The 13,168-nt window shown below is 47.4% G+C and overlaps 3 protein-coding genes across 9 annotated transcripts in view; 1 reads left to right on the forward strand and 2 right to left on the reverse strand.

Annotated features, from left to right (window-relative positions):
* The window catches only part of LOC123068674 (uncharacterized), a 5,044-nt gene extending 4,546 nt beyond the window's left edge, over nucleotides 1-498 (reverse strand). The window contains exons 1-2 of one of the 2 annotated variants that reach the window (XM_044491285.1): nucleotides 233-498; nucleotides 1-144 (exon numbers count right to left, since the gene is read on the reverse strand). In XM_044491285.1, the coding sequence (XP_044347220.1) occupies nucleotides 1-144; nucleotides 233-301 (213 nt within the window). In that variant the 5' untranslated portion in view covers nucleotides 302-498. The remainder of the gene's footprint in view (nucleotides 145-232) is intronic. The other variant, XM_044491286.1, reaches the window with a different exon arrangement.
* A 93-nt stretch (nucleotides 499-591) lies between these two features.
* LOC123068672 (uncharacterized) lies at nucleotides 592-5,784 on the reverse strand. Of its 2 annotated transcripts, none has more exons than XM_044491283.1 (6): nucleotides 5,527-5,784; nucleotides 5,041-5,450; nucleotides 4,613-4,906; nucleotides 3,713-3,916; nucleotides 1,554-3,631; nucleotides 592-1,421 (listed from the first exon to the last, which is right to left on the reverse strand). In XM_044491283.1, the coding sequence occupies exons 1-6, from the start codon at nucleotides 5,600-5,602 to the stop codon at nucleotides 905-907; spliced, it is 3,579 nt and encodes a 1,192-aa protein (XP_044347218.1). In that variant the 5' UTR covers nucleotides 5,603-5,784; the 3' UTR covers nucleotides 592-904. The 2 variants fall into 2 exon arrangements, with proteins under 2 accessions (XP_044347218.1, XP_044347219.1); XM_044491284.1 differs by lacking the exon at nucleotides 592-1,421 and having other exon boundaries at nucleotides 1,582-1,947; nucleotides 2,247-3,631.
* A 5,366-nt stretch (nucleotides 5,785-11,150) lies between these two features.
* Nucleotides 11,151-13,168, forward strand: part of LOC123068676 (uncharacterized) — an 8,035-nt gene continuing 6,017 nt past the window's right edge. The window contains exons 1-2 of one of the 5 annotated variants that reach the window (XM_044491292.1): nucleotides 11,156-11,349; nucleotides 11,628-11,776. The gene's annotated coding sequence lies outside the window, so the exon portion shown is untranslated. Of the gene's footprint in view, nucleotides 11,350-11,627; nucleotides 11,777-13,168 lie in introns of all 5 variants that reach the window. The other 4 variants (XM_044491290.1, XM_044491294.1, XM_044491293.1 and 1 more) reach the window with 4 other exon arrangements.

Below are 13,168 nucleotides of genomic sequence, written 5' to 3' on the forward strand. Positions count from 1 at the left end.
GGGCGTGGAGCGGGAGGAGGAGCTGGAGGCGGCGGCGTGGTGGACGTAGCAGAGGGCGAGGCGGTCGGGGAGCGAGGCGGCGGAGGCGGAGGCGGCGGGCGGCGAGGGGGCGGCGGCGTAGTGGTTGGCGAGGTGGAGCAGGCACTGCGCGGGCGGATGCGGCGGCCGTTAGGGCTCGGAGACCGATGGACTGGAGGGAAGGGAAGGGGGAGGGAGGAATCGGAGCGGGTACCTGCTTGAGGAGGCCGAGGAGGGGCGGCGGGATGTTGCGCAGGTCGAGGAGGAAGCAGAGCAGCGCCATGGCCGGCGCCGAGGAGCGAGCAGCAAACCTGGCGTGTGCGTGGGTGGTTTCGAAATTTTGAACGAAGCAGAGACTCCCGAGCGGCGAATCTGAATTAGTAGTACGTACCTACTGAAACGGGACACAGCACACAGCAGAGGAGCGCCACGGCAAGCCTGAATTCATAATCCAGCATTGCTGAAACCGTCATTTGCGTGCCCGGGTTCGGAATTCGAACAGAAGCGGTCGATATGATTTGAATTCAGCTGAGGGCACAGAAAGACAGACACATCAGATCAGAGGGACGGAACTAAAGCCGGAATTCATCATATTCATATCCAAGTTGTATGGATTCATATATGGCAAGCAGCAACCAAGGTCACATATGTAGATCTCAGTTAAAGCAGTAAGCAATCATCTATGCTAGTATCTTCTGTACATCAATCACATGGCTGCCCCAAACTAAACTATAAGCCTGAATTCATCACATCCAGCTTGCACATGGCCTCATGTTAAGTGACTACCCACCCAGCAACAATTGGCATGCTCTACATCACAGACTACACACACACACACATAGCTTCTACAACCAACACGCCGAGCTTCAGCCGAGCCCAATCAGGGCTACTGGACGGAGAAGACGGCGCCGTCATTCAACGGCAGCAAGCTGAAGCAGCGGCCGTTCTCGTCCACGCAGCACGCCTGCCACGCTATCTGGTAATCGCCGCGAGGAAACGAGGAGACGTCCAGCAGGCAGTCTGAGAACCCCTGGCCAGAGTCAGCTGGTTTGAAACACGCGAACGCTGTCACCAGCTCGGCGTGGGAGTTCTTCTTGTGGCTCGTCTTCCTCAGGCCGCCGCTCTTTATGTGCTGCAGCAGCTCGGAGTGCAGCACAACCATCTCGGAGGTGGTCCTGCGCATCTCGAACTGCTTGCTCCTCGTTCCCGCGATGTGTAGGGGTGACGATGGGCTTGTGGCGAGAACGCAGTACAGTTTCGCGATGCGGATGGGGGCTCGCTCCAGCACGCGCTTCCACTGCAAGCAGAGAGTCAGGGAGAGCTGGAAACCGTGCGGTGCTGATATCCTGTTCTTGTTTGCAGGGTTGGAATCGAACACGAAGAGCTCGGCGCCAAGACAAGGCCTGCAAAAATATAAGATCCCATGTTATGCACTGCTGACAATACAAAATTCGGGACTTTGTCTTATACATAGAAAAATGTAAGATGATCGCAGTCTCACTCAAAGCAATTCAAGGGCACAGCCTTATATGTACCTTACGCTGAAGAAGTGTCTGGGAAGCACAAAAGGCAGTTCCATGAACCTCCACAAAATGCTAGACAGAAGTTGCATCCCTCTGTGCAAATGATGCAGAGCGTCCTCTCCAGTTGTCACTCCTTTGGCATCCGCGCGTGCACGGAGCAATGATACCACAGCAAACTTGAAGCTTGAATAGGAATCCTTTTCCAGATTACCAGACAAATTCATTCTTGTGCTGAACTGTACAGAGTCCAGCTCATAAGAAGAAACAGAAATGAATTGCCGCAGTTGCGACAAAACTTGGCTATCATTCCTATCCACTCTTTGATGTAAATCTTGTAGGACTGAAGCATAAGAAAATCTCTCTGGAAGCCTGCAAGGCTCTGAACTGCCAGGTACATTTGAGAAATCTACAGAAAACGCAGTACAAAATGACAAGAGTGAGCACATGAAAGCAAGCCTAGCTATAGTAGTAAAGCTTTGGTGATCCATGTCCCCATGGGATGCAGCTAGTAGATCATAACTCTTTGCTAGGTCACTCAGTCTTAAAGAACAATTAGTCAAAGCTAGGAGGACTTGGTTGCTCTCTATGGCTACACTTGAAGATTCATGATGCGCTATGTCTTTGGGAGCAGAAGAATGTGCATTAAGGATGCCAAGAACATCAATTAAGATCTTAAGAAAAGACGCTCTCAGACTAATGAACCACCTCTGGAAGAAGAATTCGCGGTCTGAGGAGGCATTAGATGTCAGGACATCATTTGCTAAGCATGTTCTCTCACAAATACCACTAACTTTTTCTTGGTAGCCATGCAACACTAGAGATCCAGTAAGAGTACTGTCAACATCTGTTTCGACACAGTAGAGGTCCTCATGAAGATCTGCCTCTGTATTTAGCTCACCAACCAACTTATTGATTGCTGAAGGAAAAAGCAATAGCTTCATCTCAAGTTCTCCGGCACCAAAAAGAAGCAATGATTTGAACCAAAAACCAAAGGCACCTGACTCAAAAGCAGCTGAAACTTTTCTAAAGACAAATGACGCTGTGAACCAGAGACCTTCGTGGCAGCAGTACATAGCAGACCTATAGGCTTCCCAGTAGCTCTGTTTTCTGGTAAGCATTTTGGTCATCCGGAGGGCACACGATTCATGTGCTATCCAAGCAGGAGCAAAGAATATTCTAGGGTGATCATTTGAATCACCTGATCCTTTATCACCATCTCTGATTTTACGAGTACTCCATGAGATGCGTGCACACATTATAAGACGGAAGAATTCATATGTGCTGCAATACTGAGAGGCGTTCTGCTGCACGCATTCAGTTAGACCCTTGACACTATGGTGAAGATCGCAGGAAGAGGCAGATGTTTTATGACACATATCATGGCAAGCATTTGCAAATTTGAGCGTGCACAGAATTAGAACATGCACTAAAGATGATTTCTTCTTGCTACAAAATTCAGTGGAAGCTAACTTTGCCATATCAGTGTCAGTTTCCATGCAAGAAGCTTTGATACTTCCAGCCGCTGGTTCAACAGATGATTCAACACAACTAGCTGCTACTCCGGAGTGATGACTGGCATTTATTTGAGCAAGTTCTTTCATCAGGCATCTTACTTTATCAAGAGCAGCAGAAGCAGAAGAAGGGTAGCCTGAAACAAGCTTTAGCAGAAGGCTAAACAGTGCCCTGTATTTCTCTAATTCGCAGGAGGACACGTATATATGTCCAGTTGCTACTTCCTTGCTTCTGCAGTTCGTTAGTTGATTGGCCATAGATATTATATTATCCACTATTGCTGTTAAAATCTTATTCAGAGATCTTTCATCCTCACTAGTTTCTTCATGAGTTGACAGCATGTTGTTCGAAATTCCTGGGTATCCAGTGTATGAGAATGATGAACTCTCCAGAGTACCTATAGTCTGATGTAGCTTTGTTTGCTTGAGAAAGCAAAAGAAGATATCCAAAAGAATTTCAAGAGCATTATATTGCATCTCCCAGGAAGAACAATGCAAAAATCTTTTAGCAGCCAGAGCAAGCTTAGATAACTCAGAAGCATTGATATGACGGATGCTTGGATCTTTAACACAGAGAATCTGAAAAGTACCCTTTCCAATCAGATAAAAATAAAGATAAGTCTAAATCAGAATGAGCAAAGTCCATTAGCTAGTGTTCACCTTTTGCAGAATTCTGAATGCATAGCTCTTACAATCAAGTGGGAAATCCTCATCATCAATTAGTTGTAATAATGTGCCAAAAATAGTACTGGCACCAGGAAGATAGAAAGTATTTCTGCGAAACATAAAACATAAACTTTTCAAAACCGTAGTCCTCATAGGAAGAGAAGATTCATGTCCCAGAAATGATAACAGAAGTGCCACCTGCAATAGCAGATTTAACCAAGGAAATAAAGTTAGTTCCAAATCAATCGACGATTGGAGAACGACGATAACTTGCTATTTATGCCTCGACACTAGCCCCCAGCTTCTCGAATAGAGGATTGATAAAAGCATGCCTTGCAAATTAAGATTGCAGCAGCACAAAACTCAAAAGGGAATCATAAGATGTTTTGAACCTTATTTGTGTAAGGGTTTTATGAAAGGGAGCCTTGGCGCAGTGGTAAAGCTGCTGCCATGTGACCATGATCTCACGGGTTCGAGTCCTGGAAACAGCCTCTTGCAGAAATGTAGGGAAAGGATGCGTATAATAGACCCAAAGTGGTCGGACCCTTCCCCGGACCCTGCGCAGGCTGGAGCTACGTGCACCGGGCTGCCTTTTTTCTGTGTGTGTGTGTGTAGTGCTTTTATTTAGTTGCGAAAGCCGAAAAGCAGAAACCATCTTTCAGTGAACCATAGGAAAGCTAAAATTTTAAAGGAAAGTAAATATACGTTCCCACCTAGCAATATTTCAATGTTAGCAAATGTAAATTGGAGGAGAAAGTATATTTAACTAAAATAAAAAGCTAAATACTAAGATATGGTTATGGAAAAATGAACTTAATGACATATCAGGAATCAGAAAACATACTTGCAGAGATGAATTTGAGAAATTTAGCTGCAACTTGTGGGTTACATTACCTGATCACCAAACAAAACAATTGACTTGGACGCCAGTCTGGAGAGTGCGAATAGAATTTCAGCTTTGAATACATCTTCCAGGTTGCCTAGAACCATCTGTTTTCCAACCTCATGAACTCTACGGATAACAGCCAACGAACAACCAAGCTTCGAGAAAGTCCTAATTGCTGCCATAATAACTTGAGCTTCTGATTTTGGTGAGATAACTAATCCAGCCAGCACTTGAAGGGTGATGTATGAGAAATCCTCTGAAAGCTTACAAAAGCAACTGGCCGCAAACAATGCCGCTTTCACCTGCCAAAGGAGAAGCACAGGAACCCTGAACAAATTACTTACTACTAACAAACATGTGCATTGCAAGATCAGTAGCATGATCCTAGGAAGTACAGTAGTAGAAAGCAGTCATGGTGATTAGTAGTGGCACTGACCTCGGCAGCATTGGAGGAGCGGAGGCCGGAGAGGACGAGGGAGCGGACGTGCACGCTGTCCTTGGCGAGGTCGGCGAGGCAGCCGAACATCCTCAGCGCGAGCTCCCTGGCCCGCGGGGTCCCCGCCGCGCCGTGCGCCGCCGCGACCTTCCGGAGTATCTGGTCGGGCTCCGCGCAGTCCCACGCGGCGCCCTGGGACGGGAGGAGGGCGCGGACGATGCGGGCCCGGACGGTGTCGTCGGCGGCGGCCCTGAACTCGGTGGCGAGGCGGAGGAGCATGGTCTCAGCGAAGACGCGCGGCTCCGCGGGCAGGACGGCGAACGCGGAGGCCACCGCCGCGGGGACGGCGGGGCTCGCGGCGAGGTCGCGGATGCGCGGGGCGGCGGCCTCGAGGGCCTTGAGGCGCGTGCCTGGAGGGAGCGGAGGGGAGGTGAGGCGCTAGGGGGTGGTGCGGAGAAGAAGAGAGTCGGTGGTCGAGAGGGTTACCGAGGTGGCGGGAGCGGAGGCCCTTGTCGAGGTCGATGCTCCAGTCCATGGCGGAGGCCGCCGGGATGCTCTCCATCGCCGCCGCCGCCGCCGCGCCCCTGTCGCCGGAGGTTTTGGTGCTCCCCCTTTCTGAATTAATCTAACTAGTCTGGTTTATTGCACGAGCGTTTATTTAAAGACGTTGGATCGGGATCTAACGGCTGCAATGGCACCCATAGACCACAACCTCCGTCTCTTCCACACGGTCAAGAACTTGAGGCGCTAATGAGGGAACCGTTTTTGGATGATGTGAAGATGTGGCAAAAAGAACTACCAGTTTTTATTGAAAACTTGCTTGAACATGATGAGATCTATGGGCCCAGAGGGATCGAATTTTTTTTAAGAGTACGCAAAATGCGTACCATTGATTTATAAAAGGCAGAGGTTATGTACAAGAATTATAAAAGACGGCCATCCACAAGCGGTTGGCACGTCAATCACACCACTCCAACACACACACTACTCCTCAATAAGTTGCTGGACTCCTCTCCCTCCTGCTAGCATCCATCTCGAGAGTTCCTGGTGTATTAGCTCAGTAGCGCCCATTCCTTGGTGATAGCATGTGAAGCAAAAACCCTACCATTTCTCTATTTCCACAAGTTCCAGCAAACTAGAATGCAAAAAGCATCAAAGCATTTATGATAGGTCTTGTCTATACGCTTCCTCGACCTAGTCCACCACTCCTCCAGGTTATCTGTCACAGATGGCAAGATGGACACATCAATACCAAGTCTCGTGCAACTGAGGAACCAGACATGCCGAGCGAAAACACAGTGAAGTAATATGTGGTCTACAGTGTCCTCCTTCTGGTCACACAGATAGCAGACAAAGGTCTGATCCTGTAGTCCATGTCTGAATTTACGGTCCGACGTCCATAGCCGATAGTGCAAGGCCAGGCATATAAATATCTTGCACGTGAGCGGTGCCCAACACCGCCAAACTGCAGATGCACATTGGAATTTTATGCCCCCTTCGCACAACATCTTGTAAGCAGATTTAGCCGTATACGTGCCCGAGGCATCCCATTGCCAGATCGAGAGGGGTCGAGTTAATTGGTTAAAGAAGGGAGACCGGAATTCTTCATATTTTCAGCATTCAGCAACAACAAGAAGGCAAAGAAACCTGATAAAAAAACTTAAAGATGAAAGCAGAATTGGGTGCAAGGCAATGACAATCTTAGGCTGCTAGTTGGTGACTATTTTCGTAATCTCTTCACCTCAAGTTCTGCTGAGATTTACCATGGTTTCTTATCTTCTGTTAAACCTATTGTAACAAATAATATGAATGAGTTTCTTGTTGCCCCGTATACCAGGGAGGATGTGCGCAAAACTCTTTTTCAAATAGGTGATATGAAGGCCTCGGGCCCTGACCGGTTACATGCAATCTTTTTTAAGAGGTTTTGGCACATTGACTAGTACTATATATAGCAAGACCTGTGAGAACATACCCAACCGTTACAATCGAGGCAGCAAATCAGGGGAGAGAACACCCTCGTCGTTCTATACATGGATTAGAGCTACTGAACTAATGTGTGACATACATGAGTAGCAAATGAAGAGACTGCGAGAACCAGAGGAGATACGGGATGGAGGGAGAGGGGCTGGGGACAAAATGCAGACTAGTGTGCAGGTTGCCGTAGACATCTGCTCCACATGAATGAGAGATTAACTCCTCTTGTCAGTTTAGTGGGCCATGGTCACTAATTGACTCTGGGAATACATTGTCCATATAGGAATACTTCACCCTGAGAAATGCATATACCTGGTGAGTGTATTACAATGGCACGAATCATGTGGGAACGGGCGGGCATGATAGCGACCTCGCATGGTACCATGTCCACTCGTGATTTATCGCACCGCATACATTTTACATTCTTGAACTGTGCGTGATAACGTACCTATCACAAACATATCGGCAGATTAAATATTGATGTCCACCTTTTTCACATGACTATAGCGGCGTAATCGTTTGGGATGTCTCTCTGATAAAAAAAAACGTAACATCGAGATGTAACATATGGGACTGGGGCGGCTTCTCATACGTTTATTATATGGCGATCGTCAGTAGCCGCGCGTCCATTCCCGATGGTTTCTGGGTCATGTGGGAAGGACCCCCTATTGCCCACACTCACTTGGTGACGGTTCCAAATGCCGTCGCGAAAAGAGGTTAAAACCGTTGTATAGCACCTTACGGTACTAGTGATTCAATAACACAAACGGTAAAATTGTTGATATTGTCTGCAATGGCAACGATATCATAAACAATTTAATAAGGAAAATTATGTGTGATGTATCTGGAAACGGAAACGTTTTCCTTGGATTGCCTGTGTAGGATGTATATACGAATGAAACGTACTTCTTGGATTAACTATGTGGGATGTACATACTAACGGAAACGTATTCCTTGGATTGACTGTGTGGAATGTACATATAAACAGAAACATCTAGCCAGGACTGATTGTGTGGGATGTACTTACGACCGGAAACGATTTGGCCTGAATAATTTTATTTTTTAGCTCAACTATACGTATAACCATATTTGATCGCTCGCACATCGAACACGATCTCATTTTGCCGAGCATGTGTGCCAGGAGGGCCTATCCCCGACGATTTCTGGGTGATATTGGAAGGACCCCCCTATTACACACACTCACTCGACGATGGTTCAGAATGCCGTCGCGAAAAGGGGTTAAAAACGATTGTATAGCACCTTGCTGTACCAGTGTCTGTTAAAAATAACATATGTTGGGTAAACAAATTACTGTTGAGCAATTGATAAAAGTGCATAATTATGACGATATCTAAGACAATTATTATAAATATAGGCATCACGTCCGTGACAAGTAGACCGACTCCTGCCTGCATCTATTACTATTACTCCACACATCGACCGCTATCCAGCATGCGTATAGAGTATTAAGTTCATAAGAACGGAGTAACGTCTTAAGTAAGATGACATGATGTAGATGGATAAACTCAAGCAATATAATATAAACCCCATCTTTTTATCCTTGATGTCAACAATACAATACGTGCCTCGCTACCCCTTCTGTCACTGGATGAGGACATCGCAAGATTGAACCCAAAACTAAGCATATCTCCCATTGCAAGAAAAACCAATCTAGTTGGCAAACCAAACTGATAGTTCAAAGAGAAATACAAAGATATCTTAATCATGCATAAAAGAGTTCAGAAAAGTCTCAAATAATATTCATAAATAATATGATCATAAAGCCACAATTAATTGGATCTCAAGAAACGCACCGCAAAAGGAGATTACATCGAATAGATCTCCAAGAATATTGAAAAGAACATTGTATTGAAGATCAAAGAGAGATAAGAAGTCATCTAGCTACTAGCTATGGACTCTTAGGTCCGTGGTAAACTACTCATGCTCCATGAGAAGGGCAGCAAAGTTGATATAGTGGCCCTCCGTGATCGAATCCCCCTCCGGTGGAGTGCCGGAAAAGGCCCCAAGATGGGAACTCATGAGAACAGAATCTTGCAGTGGTGGAAAAGTATTTTTGGTGTGCCCTCTGGTATAAGGGGAATATTCGAGGATTTATAGTGCGGAGATTAGGTCAAGACGGTCCATGGGGGGCCCACAAGCCAGGGGCGCCCCCCTAGGGCGGCCCACATCTTGTGGCCGCCTCGTGGGTCTTCTGGCATCCTCTCCAAGTCTCGTGGGTTTCTTCTGGTCCAAGAAAAATCACCATAAAGTTTTATTCCGTTTGAACTTCGTTTGATAAAAGTCAAAAGAAACTGGCACTAGGCTCTAAGTTAATAGGTTAGTCCCCCAAAAAATATAAAATATCATATTAATGCATATAAAACATCAAAAACAGATAATATAATAGCATAGAACAATAAAAAATTATAGATACGTTGGAGACGTATCAGTGGCCCGACGTGCGACGGGGGCAGCATGCTGCTTGGGCACAGGCGTCTGGCTCCATCATGGCCGGTGTCTAGCGGAGCTGGAGGTGTGGCGGTGGCGGTGGTTGGTACGCGTCTAGGCGGGCGGGTGGACGTGGGCTTGCTTGCTCGGCCCTGTGATGGCGTGGGCCGTGGGCGGTCGCCCTGTAGTGGTAGGTGGTGGCAGCGGCGCAGTGGTGGTGGTGGTTCGTGCTGGTGGTGGCATTGGTGGCGGTGTGGGGTTCGACCGACCTTGCGTGCGGCAACCATTGGCGACGAGGGTGGTGGCGCTGGCTCGGGGCTACCCCTTGGGGTCCCGGCGTGGATATGGGCTGCCACGACGTGGTGGTGGCCCATGGTGGTGGTCTGGGTTGTTTCGCGGAGGCGGCTGGACTTTTTCGGCGCCGGCCTGTCGATGAGCGCCCTTGATGACCTTCGATTCCTCTCTCTGTTGTCCGCTCGCTACCTTCATCGGAGGGTTGGCCCTCTCCCAGCTGCGGCCTATCGCTCGTCTCGCGCCCGGCAGCAGGGACCTGACTCGTCTCGCGCCCAGCAGCCGGACCTAACTCGTCTCGCACCCCGCGACAGGACCGAGCTCGTCTCGCGCCCAGCAACCGGACCTGACTCGTCTTGCACCCCGCAGCAGGACCGAGCTCGTCTCGTGCCCCGCGGCAGGACGGGTCGATGGTGGCCAGTTTTGGTCGGCCTATTGGGTCTCGACGCTGGGGACAACTCAGGGGGGTGAAAATGCAGTTCCTTTCCACTCGTCTCTTTGGTTGGGGTAGCGGTGGGTGGCGGGTGAGGTGGCGTCAAGGTCCTGGATGCCGCGGCGGCGACCCTGGTGGTGGTGTCGCGGTGCTCCTGGGCAAAGCCCGTGGCTTGGTGCTGCCTGGTGGCCATGGCCGCGTGGGCGGCGTGATAGCCAGGGTGTGATGTTCGGTGGCGGTGAATATTGGCCGGGATGAAAACCTGTTCTATTGTCGGAAGGACCGGTGGCGGCGAAGCTCGTTCCCTCCTTGATGGTGTCGCCGAGGCTCTCATTGCCCGTCGTGTTGCTTCAGAAGAAACTCTGATTCTTGGGTCGGGCGATGACGGCGCATCGGTGTCGTAACATTCCTGTAGGCACCGCTTTAGAGCCCACGGTTCGTCGTGTGTAGCTTCTTCTCTTCACGGTGGCGTGTTTACGATTGAGGCTCCCGGTTGCTCTTGTAGTGGTAGGGATGGTGTTGCTGTGCTCAGTGTCTATGTATCCTGCTTTGAGTGTGTGCGCCTGTTCTGATGACATGCGTTGTACCGGGTTGTGGATGATCTTTGCTTTTATATATAGAGTGAATTATACGTCTCGTACTCAAACTCTTATTCTCTACTACCATTAATTCCCCAATCAAACCGGCTGTTAAGGATTTGGCAGTTTTTATGGTTTTTTTCTTAAGCTGTAGGGAGTAGAGGTTTTCTCACTCAAGATGCTGAAGCAAGATTTTGTAGCATTAAAAACGACTCGTCCACCCCCTTACGTAGCCGCCGACCAATGGTCAGTTATTTTTTCTTTAACGTACTTCCTCGGTCTCAAAATATAAGAATATTTTTTAACATTACATTAATATTAAAAACATTTTTATATTATGAGACGGAGGGAGTACATAATAATCATTATTAGAGGAGACAGCGACAGTCAACCAGTACCGTCAAGCTCTAGCTGGACCTCCCTCCGTACCCTGTTCGGTATCTCGCCAGTTTCAAAACTCCGCTCCGTGCTAGGAGCTGGTTCCGAGCCACTCCGTAGGATTACACTGCCGCTCCATCCGCTCCGGGAGTCGCGGCCGCGGAGCGGAGTGGATCCGAACAGGGCTGCACTGCCACTCCGTTCCAGGTTAGCACAAGTTCATCTGAACTCTTGCTTTTGTTACCTACAATGCTCCGGTGGGTTTGCCGCTGTGGACCGTCTGCGGCGGCTTTCCTGCCGCCGCATCTGACGGCAGGTAGATCTGGTATGGACCCAGATCTGGTCTTCCTCCCCACAACCCTTTCGCCATTTCAAGGAGCAGATTTACCTCCTCACGGCCGTGGGGTCCTTCGGTCTCCAGCTCTAATTAGTTTTGTGTGTGGAGAAGGGGTCTCTCACGGCTTCATTAACTGAAACTTCCGCAGTTAGCAGGGAAAAAGGGAGGACCTCAAGTTACGGCAGCGGCCATCCTACATAAGCCAAGACTAAGCGCCAGCCCATGTATATCTGTTATTAATTGTTTCCTTTCCCGGGTGTATATGTATTTCCTGCTGAGTTGAGGCCAATTTTTAAGGTTTGCTTGTGCTTACCAGCCTTCATGATAACTTATTCTTAGTTAGGCTGTTGCGGGCTTTTTCCTGAAAAATTAATGAAAGTTAATGTTGGGACTGTCTATTTAGCACTTGATTGTTTTTCAATTCGGCAACAATCAAATTTACAGACAAATAAATAGTTGATACATGTATGTCCCAAAAACCTTGCACCGGTGTATTACACTGAAACTCAAGGGCGTATTACACTGTAATTAGGGACATAATATAGTGTAAATCTTGGGCAAAATTACAGTGGTAACATATAAAAAAGCATCAGAATTACACTGTAATTGGGAAAATATTACACTGTAAACTGCAGGACATCAATGCCATATTACACAGTAATTCTTGCACAAATTAAGGCAAATTCACTGTCTCTAGGTCATATTACACTGTAATATGGGATTATTGCACTGTAAAAACAGGGTAAACTACAGTGTGATTCTACAACATATTACACAGTAAATTACACTGTTAGTTGGGATATATTACAGTGTAAATACATGGTAAACTACAGTGTAGTTCTAGTACATATTACACAGTGATTCCAGAGCATATTACACTGAAAATCTGGGCATATACACTGTAATTAGGGAAAAAGTAATCTGGGCATAAACACTGTACTCAGGATCACACTGGAATTAGGGGGGAAATTACACAATATTACTAGGACAAATTACACTGTAAATCAACATTACATTACACTCAACATCTGCAAAAGAAACACAGTAATTCTGGGGTAACTTACACTGTAATTCTGGAAATTACAGTGCAAATTACACAGTAATTACAAATAGAAAAGCATGGCACCTTAAATATGGGAGTATTACACTGTAAATGTAGGGGAAACTACTGTGCGGTACTGCAACATATTACACATTAGTTACACTGAAATTCTGAGATACACTACAAGCCTGGGGTAAAAACACACAGTAATAGAAGCATGAAATTCAGATAGATTCCTGGAAAACACAGCTACCAGGGGGAAATCATGACTAGCCACCTACAACTACAAAAACTACATCACATAATAAGGCAGAAAACTAGGCCAGATCATCTACAACCATCATCTAACGGCAAGGGAACAGACACCACATGCTAGCAGAAAAAATGACAGGGAAATCAACCGCTGCAACTACCAGTATGCCTACCTCCACCATCTACACACCTACAATCAGGGGAGAAAAATGACCACACCAAAACTGAAGACCTAGAACCCGCAACTACAAGCTCCTACACAACTCAGGCGAGTAGAATGGAGGGGGAAAATTGGGCGGACTGCGAAGGGCGGACTAGAACAACACGGCAGCACCTACCACGGATCCATGAACAACAACAAACAGACGATCAACGAATCCACGAATACGAAACTC

This window comes from Triticum aestivum, chromosome 3B, assembly GCF_018294505.1.
Source record: "Triticum aestivum cultivar Chinese Spring chromosome 3B, IWGSC CS RefSeq v2.1, whole genome shotgun sequence".
In the NCBI taxonomy this organism is placed as follows: domain Eukaryota; kingdom Viridiplantae; phylum Streptophyta; class Magnoliopsida; order Poales; family Poaceae; genus Triticum; species Triticum aestivum.